Source organism: Chiroxiphia lanceolata, chromosome 10 (genome assembly GCF_009829145.1).
Source record: "Chiroxiphia lanceolata isolate bChiLan1 chromosome 10, bChiLan1.pri, whole genome shotgun sequence".
Classification (NCBI taxonomy): domain Eukaryota; kingdom Metazoa; phylum Chordata; class Aves; order Passeriformes; family Pipridae; genus Chiroxiphia; species Chiroxiphia lanceolata.
The window spans coordinates 23,460,120-23,473,198 of record NC_045646.1 but is presented as its reverse complement, the minus strand read 5'-3'; the positions used below and the strand labels follow the sequence as shown (position 1 = coordinate 23,473,198).

General features: G+C 49.9%; 1 protein-coding gene across 5 annotated transcripts; it reads left to right on the top strand.

The window, feature by feature from the left end:
• The first annotated feature begins 93 nt into the window (after positions 1 to 93).
• Positions 94 to 11,484, top strand: D2HGDH (D-2-hydroxyglutarate dehydrogenase). Of its 5 annotated transcripts, XM_032697872.1 has the most exons (10): positions 94 to 623; positions 2,396 to 2,453; positions 3,421 to 3,560; positions 3,989 to 4,182; positions 5,320 to 5,488; positions 6,063 to 6,206; positions 6,643 to 6,785; positions 6,931 to 7,121; positions 8,325 to 8,721; positions 11,399 to 11,484. In XM_032697872.1, exons 1-9 carry the CDS (start codon positions 371 to 373, stop codon positions 8,710 to 8,712), a joined length of 1,680 nt encoding a protein of 559 aa, XP_032553763.1. In that variant the 5' UTR covers positions 94 to 370; the 3' UTR covers positions 8,713 to 8,721; positions 11,399 to 11,484. The 5 variants fall into 5 exon arrangements, with proteins under 5 accessions (XP_032553763.1, XP_032553764.1, XP_032553766.1 ...); XM_032697873.1 differs by lacking the exon at positions 3,421 to 3,560 and having other exon boundaries at positions 3,989 to 4,187; XM_032697875.1 differs by lacking the exon at positions 11,399 to 11,484 and having other exon boundaries at positions 6,931 to 7,096; positions 8,325 to 8,816.
• Positions 11,485 to 13,079: the final 1,595 nt, after the last annotated feature.

Here is a 13,079-nt window from a genome sequence, read left to right as displayed (position 1 = left end):
GGGGTTGGTGCTGTTGCAACCTCCGGCCGCTAGGGGGCGTTGCTCCCCCCACCCGCGCTGAGCGCGGGCGGGCGGCAGCGACCCCTGGCGGCGTGGAGGTCCGGCGCACCGCGCTTCCAAGCCACGGAAAATCCTCGTCTTCTCCCGGTTTATCGGGATAATCCCGGGCCTCCCCGTCCGATCCGGGTTAATTTAACTCCGAGGGGTGCGTGGCGCTGCGCTGTCGCAGCGGAAGAGACTCGCTGAGGCTCTAAACCAGCGCTGCGCCCCCCACACACCGCCCCGTCCCCTCAGGGCGAAGGTGGGCGGGGGGGGGGGGGGAAGGAAGGGGACGAGGTGACAAAGCCGCGGTTTTCCAGGACGAGGGGACATGGCTTCGCCGGCCCTGTGGGCTTTGCTGAGGGGCTGCCGCGGGAGGGTCTTGCGGCCCCGGAGGGACCCGCCGGGCAGGGGTTCGGCTGAGGTGGTGGCGACGAGCGAGCGCTACGCGGTGCGGAGGCTGCCCTTCGCCCGGCTTGGTGACGGCGATGTGGCGTTCTTCGAGAGGGTGATGCCTGGCAGGGTGCTCACCGGCGAGGAGGAGGTGAAGCCCTTTAACGTGGACTGGCTGAAGTCGGTGCGAGGTAAGGGAAGCCGGTTGGTAAAGCCTCCTCTCCCCCATCCCGCTCCGCTTCTGTACGAAAAGTTTGGCAAAAGGAAATCTCGCTTTTGTTTATGGCCATCGCGTCTGTGCAGACCGCGGAATGTCCTTCCCACCAGACAGCGATTCCCCGTGCTGGGAGCAGCGCTGGCACAGCCTGCAGGGTCCTGTTAGTCACAGTGTCACTGCGCTGGCTAAAAAGACCGCGGAGAAAAAGACTGCAGGCCAATGTAGTGTATAAGATAAAGAGAGCAGGCCCTTTAATGAGGCCGTAGGCTTAGAGGAATAAACACCACGCGTGCCACCCCAGACAGTGGTTCTATGATTTTATAATAAGGTCCATCCAATCCCAGATCTGTCCCCCCCTGGTTCTGCCCCTGACACGCCCCTTCAGGAGTTGGGCCTGAGGGCATTTGGGACCCCTTCTTCCTCACCTTCATCTTCTTCAAAGCAAGTACAGTCCTTGGAGTTCCTCCAAAGTTCTGGGCTTGGAGGTCGCCGTGTCTGCGCGATATCTCCTGGTCCGGACCTAGAGTGAGATGTTCTTAAGCAGGGGTGTTTTTCTGCCATTTTACCTTGAAAAGAAGACTAAACATGCTAACAGAATTTATAGGGATTGATAAAGGGTAAGTGATATAATACCTTCTGAGCTGGGAGGGACCCCCAAGAATCATGCAGTCCAACCTCTGGCCCTGCACAGACACACCAGCAATCCCACCCTGTCCCTCAGAGCATTGTCCAAACACTCATTGAGTTTTGGGAGCCTTGGGACCGTGACCACTGCCCTGGGGAGCCTGTTCAGTGCCCGACCACCCTCTGGGGGAAGAACCTTTGCCTGATACCCAACCTAAACCACTCCTGACACAGCTCCAGCGGTTCCCTTGAGTCCTGTCACTGGTCAGAGAGAGCAGGTTCTGATCTAATCTCCTTTACCTTTACAGAGATCTGTGCTGCCCCTCCAAAATGAGTTTTTCTCATAAAAAACACTCCTTTAAGAATTACATGATATCTGGTAAACTTTCAGACTTTCATTAAAAAGAAAAATAATATAAACCCTATAACTTACTAATTAATTTTTTTGGAAACAAATTAATTCAATTAAGAGTTTTGACTCAGAGAAGAATCTGGAAGCTTTGGGGAGACTTGATTGCAGCTTTCCAGTACCTGAAAGGGGCTTATAAAAAGGAGAGAGAGGGACTTTTTATATGGGCCTGGAATGACAGGACAAGAGAACCAGAGGGCAGGGTTAGATGGGATATTGGGAAGAAATTCTTCCCTGTGAGGGTAGGGAAGCCCTGGACCAGGTTGCCCAGAGAAGCTGTGGCTGCCCCATCCCTGAAAGTGTTCCAGGCCAGGTTGGACGGGGCTTGGAGCAACCTGGGCTAGTGGAAGGTGTCCCTGCCCATGGCAGGGTGTGGAATGGGATGAGCTTTAAGGTCCCTTCCTACCCAAACCATCCTGGGATTCTGTGACTAAATAAAGCACTGTCAATTTTCTGTTGTTTCTGTCAAAGATTTCATGAGAATTTAAACCCTTTCCCATTGCCCCTACTGGCAACCAAGCCTACCCATCCATGCAAAGTTTTCACAGGGCTTTGAGGGAATGGCTGCTATTGAAATGTTTGTTTTAAAAGTGTTTAAAATGCCTCGCAGTGGAGGGAGCACTGTTATTTCCCACCTCATGCTTTCCCACCTGTTTCTTTCTGACCCCTGCAGAGCCACAGCTTGCCTTGAGAGTCCCTTGCTTTCATTGCAGGCTGCAGCCAGCTGGTGTTGAAGCCGCAGACAACAGCAGAGGTGTCTCAGGTTCTCAGGTAACTTGCACCTCTCCTGCTGGGCTTGGTGCTGAGGAGACTCAGGCTTAGCCAGGGAGGACCTGGCAGGTAAAGGGAACCTGTAGGTGTTCAGACACCAAGTCCTTAAGTATTGAAGTTGCTGAGGGTGTTTTCTGCATGACTTTTCCGCTCTGATAAATGGTTAGAATTAGGTGTTGTACAGGTACTCAGAGAGGAGCAGTCGTGTGGAAGGATTCAGGAGGGTCTGTTTGAAAAGGTAAAGAAGGTTAGGTCAGAACTGGGCAGTGTGAGGATCTGTTTCATCCACGTCCCCTGGTTCACTGGATCACCATTTGGCTGAAGAGCTAAAGCTGCAGGAACCTGCTCCTGACTGTGTTAGAGCAGGCGTGTGGAGCACAGGAAAGGCAAACAGGGCTTCTGAAGGAACTCTGGTGCTGTGGGGCTGGGAGCTCAGAGAGGATATTGTGGGTGTGCTTGGCAGGGATGTGGCAGGTGGAGCAGCTGAGGCACAGGTTCACCTTTTATTGCCTACAGGGCATTCATTTCTTGGGGGGGTAGGAGGAGAAGGAGGGCAGTCATGTCTGAAACTACTGCCAGAGGCTGTCTGTCAGGGCCCACAAAGGGAGCCAGGCTGTTAACTGAGACTGCTGCAGAAATAGCTGAGGTGTGAACAGTGAGCAGGGATTTCCAGCCAGATGTCGTGTGCCAGATGTGTAGGTGCACACAGGGCTAACCCCAGGTGTTCATTCCTTTGCTCGGTGCTGGGGTGAGTTCAGGCAGGAGCTGCACTTTAACACTTTGGCACTGAAAGTGTCCCTTTGTACCAACTTAATCTTTAATCTAAATTTAACCTAAATGCTGCTGAATTTTAAGGACCGTTGAGCACTGTCATAACAGCAGACGTTCATGTGGAGGTGAAACTCCTCTGATAGACTGGATTATGGCCTTAAAATGCATAAAATTTCAGGCAGCTTTCTTGTTCCAGGTACTGTCATGAGAGGAACCTGGCAGTGACCCCACAGGGGGGTAACACGGGCCTCGTTGGGGGCAGCGTTCCCGTCTTTGATGAGATTATTCTCTCCACTGCTCTCATGAACCGGATCATCAGCTTTGACAAGGTGTCAGGTAAATATCACAGAGATGTGAGGCACAGGAATGAGCCCCGGGCCTCAAAACAGGCATTATCCTGGGAACAGATAGCAGCAGGATCAGCAGGATTCAGCCCAGCATCATCATAAGGGGTGTCAGAGGTTTTTTTGGATTTGGAGAGTTAGGGATCAGGCTGGTGTGAGTCTTTCAGTTCAGAGAGAGAGAACAGGCAGAGATACACTTAATGTGATTGTGTTTTACCAGTCCAGAGTTGTGGGTGACCAGATGATGAGGTGATGAGGTAGGATAATGCCCTGGAGCGTGCACAGACTCCTTGTGCATTTAAACTGAACCCCAGGAAGTTCTGGAGGAGGAGGTGGTTGCATCTGCTCCTACTGCTCCTGCCTCTCGGGAAGGCACCTTCTTCTCAGCCATCAGCTTGTAGCAGGGCGTTTTTGTTCCAGGAATCCTTGTGTGCCAAGCTGGCTGTGTCTTGGAGAGACTCAGCGAGTACTTGGAGGAGCAGGGGTTTATCATGCCTCTCGACCTGGGAGCCAAAGGCAGTTGCCACATTGGGGGGAACGTGGCCACCAACGCCGGAGGCCTGCGGCTGTTGAGATACGGCTCACTGCGAGGGACGGTGCTGGGCCTGGAAGTGGTAAGGCGAGTACCTGGCACTTCCCTTCTCTGTTTAATCCTCTGCTTCTTACTGCTTCCTGCTCCTCTGGCTATCCAAGCACGCAGAAAAGTTCCTCTCCAGGCTTCTGCTATTAACTTTTCCTCGTTGGGCTCTTTTGAGAAGGGTCAGCACGTGTCACATCTGTTACTGCTGCGGCAGCTTCCAGCTCCCACCTCTGTGCTTGCTGACAGAGGTGCTGTTGGGTGGTTTGCTAATCCAGAGGAGTGAAAAGAAGGTATCTCTATTGGGGGATCCCAGGTTACCTGCATGAGGTTGGTTCCTCTGAGCAGTCTGCTAAATCCAGGTCTCTGGAATGCTCTGCTTAATCCATCCTGCAGCACTCTTTTCTAGTGGCTGCTCACTTGGCTTTTAATAGAATCACAGGATCACAGGTTGGTTTGAGTTGGAAGTGACATTAAAGGTCATCTTAAGGCTTAAAGCCCACCCCATAATAACTGCTTTGGGTCCATTTGGCTGCTGGCTTTGTCCTAGAGCCTTTGCTGTTTCTCAGCTGTTTCTGCCCTACAGGCCTGTGCCTCAATGTGTAAATGTAGGGGTTCTAAAAGATTTCAGGGCTGGGGAGCAGAGCGCTAATGGGAAATAAATTGGGCAGGGAACAAAAGCATGGCTTGGTTTTATTGTGTAGGCTTAGAAGGGAGAGTGTTTGTCTTTCAGGTCAGTCCCTCTAGTGTCAAAATAGCCCTTACTAATGTGCCTTGGTTGATACTCAACCTTGATTTCAGGCTCAAGTGACTTTACCTCATTCTACTTAACTGTTAACTGTTTCAAATAGCATTTCTTGTTTCTGTTGAATACCCAGAGCTAGGGCTGCAGAGAATGGCTGGTCTTCTCCACCACTGGTAGGAAAAGCAGAGCAAACTGTATCTTCTGTTATTACTTGTCCTGCTGGAAGGAGAGAAGTATGAGGGAAATACCTACTCTATCCTACTCAGGTAGGATATAGAGGGGAGGAAGAGCTGGGAGTGGAGGAGCAGTGTGGGAATGGGCTGCAGCTGGTGTCCCCCTGCTCCAGGTGAGTGGCAGCTTGGTCACAGACAAGTTCATGACATCAGATTCCTACCTGGGAGTGCTGACTGGGCCTCCTTGTTCCCACAGGTGCTGGCTGATGGCTCAGCTGTGGACTGCCTCGCCTCTCTGCGCAAAGATAACACAGGCTATGACTTGAAGCAGCTCTTCATCGGATCCGAGGGGACCTTGGGAGTTATCACTGCTGTCTCCATACTCTGTCCTCAGAAACCTAAGGCTGTAAACGTGGCATTCCTAGGTAGGAGCTGATAGTAATGATTTCACACCTGAATTCAGAGGCTGGGAAGGGAATGGGGATGGAGAGGAGAAAGCACTGCCAGCCTGCTGAGCTGGACCACCAGCATTGGCGGGTTCCTGGGAAATATTGTGGGGCTCTGTGCTGAAATACCTGTGCAGGTATTAAATATCTGCTGGAATAACTGCAGGGGCAGGTTTCTCTGTAAGGAAAGTAGAGCCAGGAGATTAGGGTGAAGATGCAGGTAGGACAGTCCCCTCATAGACGAAGGCCTGGTCCGACAGTATCCAAAAGAGGTGAGCAGGGCAAGTCTGTGACAGAGGGAGAGGCAGCCACCATCCAAGGGCCACCAGGTGACAAGGTGGTGACGAGGCAAGGCTGGGAAGTCAAGTCTGCAGAGTCTGGATCAGCAGAGTACGTGGCCAAGCACAGCTGCTTAAAAGCTGCTTCTGAGTGTCCCTCAGCAGGGACAGAGTTATTTGTGGGGAACCTTCTGGGCCTTTTCTGTCAGAAACCTCCAAAGAGTTTTGGGGGGGTCTGTTTTTGTTCCTGATTGCTCTCTGTGTTCTGTCTGAAGGCTGTCAGAGTTTCGCTAAGGTTCTGGAAACATTCACAACCTGCAGAGCCATGCTGGGTGAGATCCTGTCTGCTTATGAATTCATGGATGAGAAGTGCATGGAATTGGTTGAGAGACATCTCAAGCTGTCCCGCCCAGTGACAGGTACTGGTGGCATTCATGCTGTAGAAAGAGGCATTGTACTACTTGGGGATTTTTGGCCTAGTTTTAAACACTTCTTAAAAAGTTGGCTTTTGAAAAGTGGCTTTTGAAAAACCAGTGAGAGTGTCGGCATCCCTCATAATTTTTGTACCCAGTATTCCATTCCAAACACCTTTTATCTTTAAAGATAAGACTTTTTACTTCTGCTTGTTCCCACAAAACTTATAGTTTTCTGAAAAGTGCTGGCTAAACAAAGGATAGAGCATGTCAGCGAAGTGCCCTACAGATAAAAGATTGCCTCTTGAGCCCTTCTTCCGCCTGGCATCAGGGAGTGTGAGCACATAACATGGGCCAAGCTTGGGAGAAGCTCCAAAACCTGCCCTAAATTCCTGTGTTTTATCCCGGGGCATCTGCTTACTCTGGTCTCCCTCACTTTCAGGCAGCCCTTTTTATGTTCTAATTGAAACTTCGGGCTCCAACTCAACCCACGATGAAGAAAAATTGAACAGCTTCCTAGAACAGGCCACGGCTTCTGGTTTGGTCACCGATGGTACTGTGGCAACGGACGATAAGAAAATAAAGGCAAGTCAGAGTTTCCTCTTCCACAAATCTCTTCGGGCTGGATTTGTATCTTTCACGGGGAAATGTTCAGACTGATGTTTGGTATAAGCAGGGAACCCAAGAGCCACTTGGTTTATTGGTATTTGTGTGATCTTTGGTTGCTCAGACGCTGTGGAGCCTGCGGGAGAGGATCACAGAGGCCCTCACTCACGAGGGTTACGTGTACAAGTACGACATCTCTCTGCCTGTGGGGAAGCTCTATGACCTCGTGACTGACATGAGGGCTCGGCTGGGCCAGAGTGCCAAAAGCGTGGTGGGCTACGGCCACTTGGGTACGTGGGGATCCTGGGAAAGGAGGTGATTGCCCTTCTGTGCTCCAGGCTTAGCTGTGCAGCTTCCTAGTAGTGTTAAAGTTTGGGTTTAGAGTAGTGTTCTAGATTAGTGAGAGGCATAAACTGAGGGCTGTCAGAAGAGGAGGGTGCGTCAGGATCTTTGTGTTTGAATTTCATTGCTTTCAGACTGTATTCCATACGTTAATGGCAGGTTGCTGGCCTGCCAGCCAGGGACCTGGTCATTTATATCTTCTTTCTCTGTACTTTCTATTTAAATATTTAACTTGTTCAGTTGGACCATCAATTTGGGTAATGTGCTTAGACATATTTGGCAGATAAACTGTTTTTTGTCCGAAGGGATTAATCCTACTGGAAATGAATTGTGTGTGAGCCATTAACCTTCCAACAGAGAGTATAAAGATACTGCAGAGAAAGGCTGATACATTTGTCATCATGCTGGGAAACTAATCTGATTTTACAAGCAGGTAAATTGGTTGCTGAGCAGAGCTGTTCTGTTGTACAAAAAAATACGGAACACTCTTGAGCACACTTGATTAGGGATGATTTGAAAGACACGTTGCATAACAAAGGCTCCCTGTGGTAGTTCTTGGTATTGAGGATTAAGCTTTGTGCAGCGAGGGTTTGCTGGGTTTCAGGAAGAGGATCTGGAGGGAGGAGGATGAGTAAGTTTTGTTTATCTTTGTGTGTTTTATCTTCAGAGCACCCAGCAGCTCTGTGCTTAATCAAATACCATCACACAGTGGCAAAAGGAGAAACTGTTCTGCTTTCTTTGTTTCTGTTGACACAATGCCAAAGCGCATTTAGGGCACTGCACAAACATAATAGGGAGAGAAAAAGTGATGAAGGGCCATGTTAAAATCTAATGATCATTTTGAAATGCTCTTGGGGAAGTCTTTGACACGGCATCACAGTGGTGGCACAATAATTGATGCAGCACAGTGGGAAATTTAAAATCACAAAAGTCGGAGTTTGAAAGTAGCATAACTCAAATATTGCACTGGAAGCATGGAAAAACAAAGATCCTATTTGAATTACTTGTGCACAGAGAGGCTGACATTTTGTGGGACAGTGAGCTTGTCCTTTTTATACAGTTTGCAGACTAACAGAGGGCCCATTGTTTGAGTATGTGGAGGAGCCAGGAATGAGTATCCATTGCAGGGCCACCAAGTTTTTCTTCCAGACCCACCTCTGCGATGTTTTCTTCCAGGAGACGGGAACTTGCACTTGAACATCACGGCGGAGTCCTACAGCCATTCCCTGCTGGACGCCATCGAGCCCTTCGTGTACGAGTGGACTGCGAGGTGCAGTGGGAGCATCAGCGCAGAGCACGGGCTGGGCTTCAAGAAGAAGCAGTTCATTCAGTACAGCAAACCCAGCGAGGCAGTGGCGCTCATGCAGCGCTTCAAAGCCATGCTGGACCCCAAAGGGATCCTCAACCCCTACAAGACGCTGCCCTCGGCTCCCGAGAGCAGCACGCGCTGAGGGGCCAGCGGAGGGTGGCCCAGTACCTGCACTTTAGCCATAAACACACTGGTGCATCAGTAGGCACGTGGAGTGCTCCGTGTTTGATTTCTTTATTGCGATGGAACAAGTAAAGGATCATGGTTGCTCTTTTCAGGGGTGCCTGCTCTTGCTGAAGAACACGCTACCGTGCTTCCTGTTCAATCTGAACACTGAAGCCAAACATGCAGCTACTGTGTCTGGGTATCCCAGCTCTCTGCATTCGCTCTCATTTTTCAGTGACACCAACCAGAGGAGGCATTTTCTCACTTGGGGTGTGCAAGTGTGAAGCATCAGAGACACAGCAGAACCTGTGGATGCAAATCTTCCAAGTGAAGATGTTGCTCTTCCTAGCTTGTTTTATGTAATACATTTATCCCAAAGCCCACAACAGCATCAGGGTATGGCCTCTTTAGTGATGCCAACTCCAGGCTGTCCCAGATAGGCATCAGTGTTGTCCCACTACAGGTTTGCAGTTCTGGAAAGACTGGCCAGAGAAGTGAGGGTGCCTGGAGACCCAGCTTCTGGGGTTTATCAACTGGAGGGGAAATGTCAGCAGCCAGGCTGAGGGAGGGGACCCCAGGGCACCTGTCTGGCCAGGGCAGGCTGTAGGCATGCCAGTATTTCCTGCTTCCCAAACTTCCAATCTGTCCTTGACAGCAAGTCATGATTTGCTCTCACAGAGAGATGTAAAATTAACCCTCCCAACCAGGCTGGGTAGAGATAATAACAGTGACGTTATAATCACCCAGAGGGATAATCCAAAAGGATGGGGCTTGGAGCAGCCTGGTCTAATGGAAGGTGTCCCTGCCCATGGCAGGGTGGTGGAACAAGATAAGCTTTAAGTTCCTTCCAATCCGAAGTATCCTGGGATTCCAAGATGGGAGTTCTGCAGACTCTGGAGGAACAACAGGCCTTGCAGAGGGATCTGGGTAGATGGACCATTGGGTAGTTGTCAGTGGCATGAAATGTTAACAAGTCCAAGTGCCAGATTTTGTGCCCATGACCAAGTGACACTGAGCACAAGTATAAACTGGGAAAGGGACAGCTGGGAAGCAGCCCTGCAGAAGGGATCTGGGGATGCTGGTTGGCAGCAGCTCAGAAGGAACCAGCGGTAGCCAGGAGGGCAAAAGGCATCCTGGGGGCATCTCACATGGCACAGCCAGCAGGGCAGGAGAGGGGATGGTCCCACTGTGCTCAGCACTAGTGTGGCCTCCCCTGGAGCCCTGTGTGCCAGGGTGGGCCCCATCATTAAAGATGATGTGAAGGTACTCGAATGTGTCCAGAGAAGGACAACCATGCTGGTGCCAGGGCTGGAAGACATGTCCTGGGAGGAGGCTGAGGGCTCTGGGTTTGTCTGGTTTGGAGAGAAGGAGGCTGAGGGGCGACCTCATCACTCCCTGCAGCCTCCTGAGGAGGGGACGTGGAGAGGGAGGTGCTGATCTGATGGGAACAGCTCAAAGCTGTGCCAGGGGAGGTTCAGACTGGACACTGCAGAGGGAATAACCAAATACTGCAACAGGCTTCCTGGAGAGGTGGTTGATGCCCCCAGACTGTCAGTGTTCCAGAGGCACCTGGACAATGCTGTAACTTTAGGACAGCCCTGAACTGGTCAGGCAGTTGGACCAGATGATTGTCGTAGGTCCCTTCCAGCTGGACTGTTCTATTCTATCGTGGTGGGCTTTGTTGGTTTGGGGTTTGGTTTTATTTGCTACAGTCTGTTTTGAAATAACAAAAGAGATCGTAATTTATGGTTTGTTGTACAAAACCACATTGTCACCCTTCCACTACAGATGGCAGTGAGTCATCTGGTCCACTTGGTGCTTGCTTGTCATATCCGCATTTACCAACACATGTCACTCTTAACCCAGGCTCTGTTGTATCCAAACGAAGGTGATGATTGGGAAGAGGTTGGGAAGGGATTTGCCAAAGGTAAATAACCTGACCACCTTCTACAACAAAATGACACTTTCTGTCAACATGGGTGCAGCTAATGAATTCAAGCAGAGACAGATGTTGTCCAGGCAGCTCTACCTCATAACTTTATTACCCCATATATACATTTTTTACCCCATGTATATAGAGGACATCAAGGCAAGCCAGATGTTTCTTATCCCCACACATGCCCACGTGACTTTCATTCACAAAGAACAATTATGCCTCAAGGGGCCTTCCAGCTTGACCTTGTGATTCTTTTCACACACGCTAATCTTAGCTCTGCCTAGCTTAGGACCAGAATAATTTTGCTTTAGTATTTTCTTCTTCTTCTTTTATCATCCAGGTGGATGGTGGTGTCTGTCTAGCTGCCCCTACACGTGGGGAAAGCCCTGCATGTGGGTGTCAGCAAAGCCTTTGATGCTCTTTCCCATAGTCTTGTCCAGGGTGGGCAGGGGTTTGAGCGGCCTGGTCCGATGGAAGGTGTCCCCTTGCCCATGGCAGGGGGGTCGGAACGAGGCGAGCTTCCAACTCAAACCATCCTATGATTCTGTGATTCTCCTGGACAAGCTGGCAAGGCACAGAGCAGCTGCCTGGGCTGTGGGACAGGTTGGAAGCTGGCTGTGGTCAAAGGGTGCTCATTGGTGGTTTTTACTCCCATGTACTGGTTTGGGAAGCCTTACTGGATGCCATGAGGGTAGGACACAGTAGCTGTATTCTCTGCTGGCTACTTTTCAGTGATTTTGGCTCCTTTGCAGAGCAGTGACATAAAAGTTCCATCCAGAGCCTTTTCCTTGGAAGAGGAATCATCCTGGGGAGTCAGTTTTCTTCTGTTTTAGGATCATGGTTGCTCTTTTCAGGGGTGCCTGCTCTTGCTGAAGAACACGCTACCGTGCTTCCTGTTCAATCTGAACACTGAAGCCAAACATGCAGCTACTGTGTCTGGGTATCCCAGCTCTCTGCATTCGCTCTGATTTTTCAGTGACACCAACCAGAGGAGGCATTTTCTCACTTGGGGTGTGCAAGTGTGAAGCATCAGAGACACAGCAGAACCTGTGGATGCAAATCTTCCAAGTGAAGATGTTGCTCTTCCTAGCTTGTTTTATGTAATACATTTATCTCTAATAATCTCTACAACGCTGGGAGCTGTTGGATTGCATTAAGAAGGATGCTGGCTTATGCTCAGCACCATGTTGCAAACACCCTTCCCGATACAATTCTAAGATCACACCTCTCTCAGTTTGGCCACATGGATGCTTTTGACAGGAATACCTCCGTGTCTTAATTGGCCTGCCAGTATCTAGTCCTGCCCTCCCATCTTGTCCCTTCAACTCTTTCTCTCTGCTATGGCACACTCCCCACCTCTCCATTCCTCAGGACGAGTTAGAGAGGAGCTGATCGACCTCTTCTTGGGTGAAGCAGAGTGAACAATGCCGTCATTAGCAAAAAGGAAGAATTTCTCCACAGAAAGAGTTAGACATCAGAAAGGGTTGCCCGGGGAGGTGGTGGAGTCCCCATGCCTGGAGGTGTCCAAGGAATGACAAGGAATGAGCACTCAGTGCTCAGGTCTGGTTGACAAGGTGGGCATCGGGCACAGGTTGGACTCGATGATCTTGGAGGTCTTTTCCAACCTAAATGATTCTAGAATCCTGTGGTTCTCTGAAGAAGACAGCCCATGGAACACAGTCAGCCTGTGCTGCTTGCATGTGGGGTGATGCAAAAATATGAAAAGTCTATGATGTTTTTGAGGGAAAAATAGGCAGGATTTGCTTTCTGCTAGGATAAGCTGATGCAGCTCGTTCTTTCCAAATCAGACTGTTTATATTCTCTGCCTTTTTCCTACACCATTCTTTCTCTTTTTTTCCCCAAACTACTGACCATCACTGTTTAAAATACAGGCTTTCCACGTGAAAGGCTCTTTTTGGGAAGCAGAACTTTCCATGCTCCTGCTTTTCAGCTACATATGGAGAGAGTTCTCGGGAGGGAGTCAAGGCTGACACACAATCTAGTGCTGTGGCCAGGGAAGTTCTGGCACAGATCCACTTGACCATCTTCCTTACACATGAAGATCCTAAAGCTCCATGTAAGTTTTACTGTTTCACTAAACCATAGAGCAGTTCCCTGAGGGAATAAAAGGGAGGAGTTATTGTAGGGTTATTTTACAGGGGCTTTCCTAGACCTTAAACACCAGCATTACTCTCCTGTTCCATGTTCTCAATGATGCTTTCAAATAGTGGTGTGCTGTTGTATGGGGGGAGAGACAGGGTAGGTACATGTGTGTGTATTTTTACAAAGAATCATTGTGGCAGGGACTTCTTTTCTAAAATTCTGTATTTTTCTGGGACAGATTTGAATGTTAGGATGATGTGGATTCTCCACACTTTGGAGCAGTGGTCTTCTGGCACAGTGAGGAAGCACTTGGCTCTCTGTACTGCTTTTGCCTCTCTCTGTACTGGTTTTTGGCTGGGATAGAGTTAATTTTCTTCACAGTAGCTGGTCTGGGGCTCTGTTTAGAGCAGTGATGGAA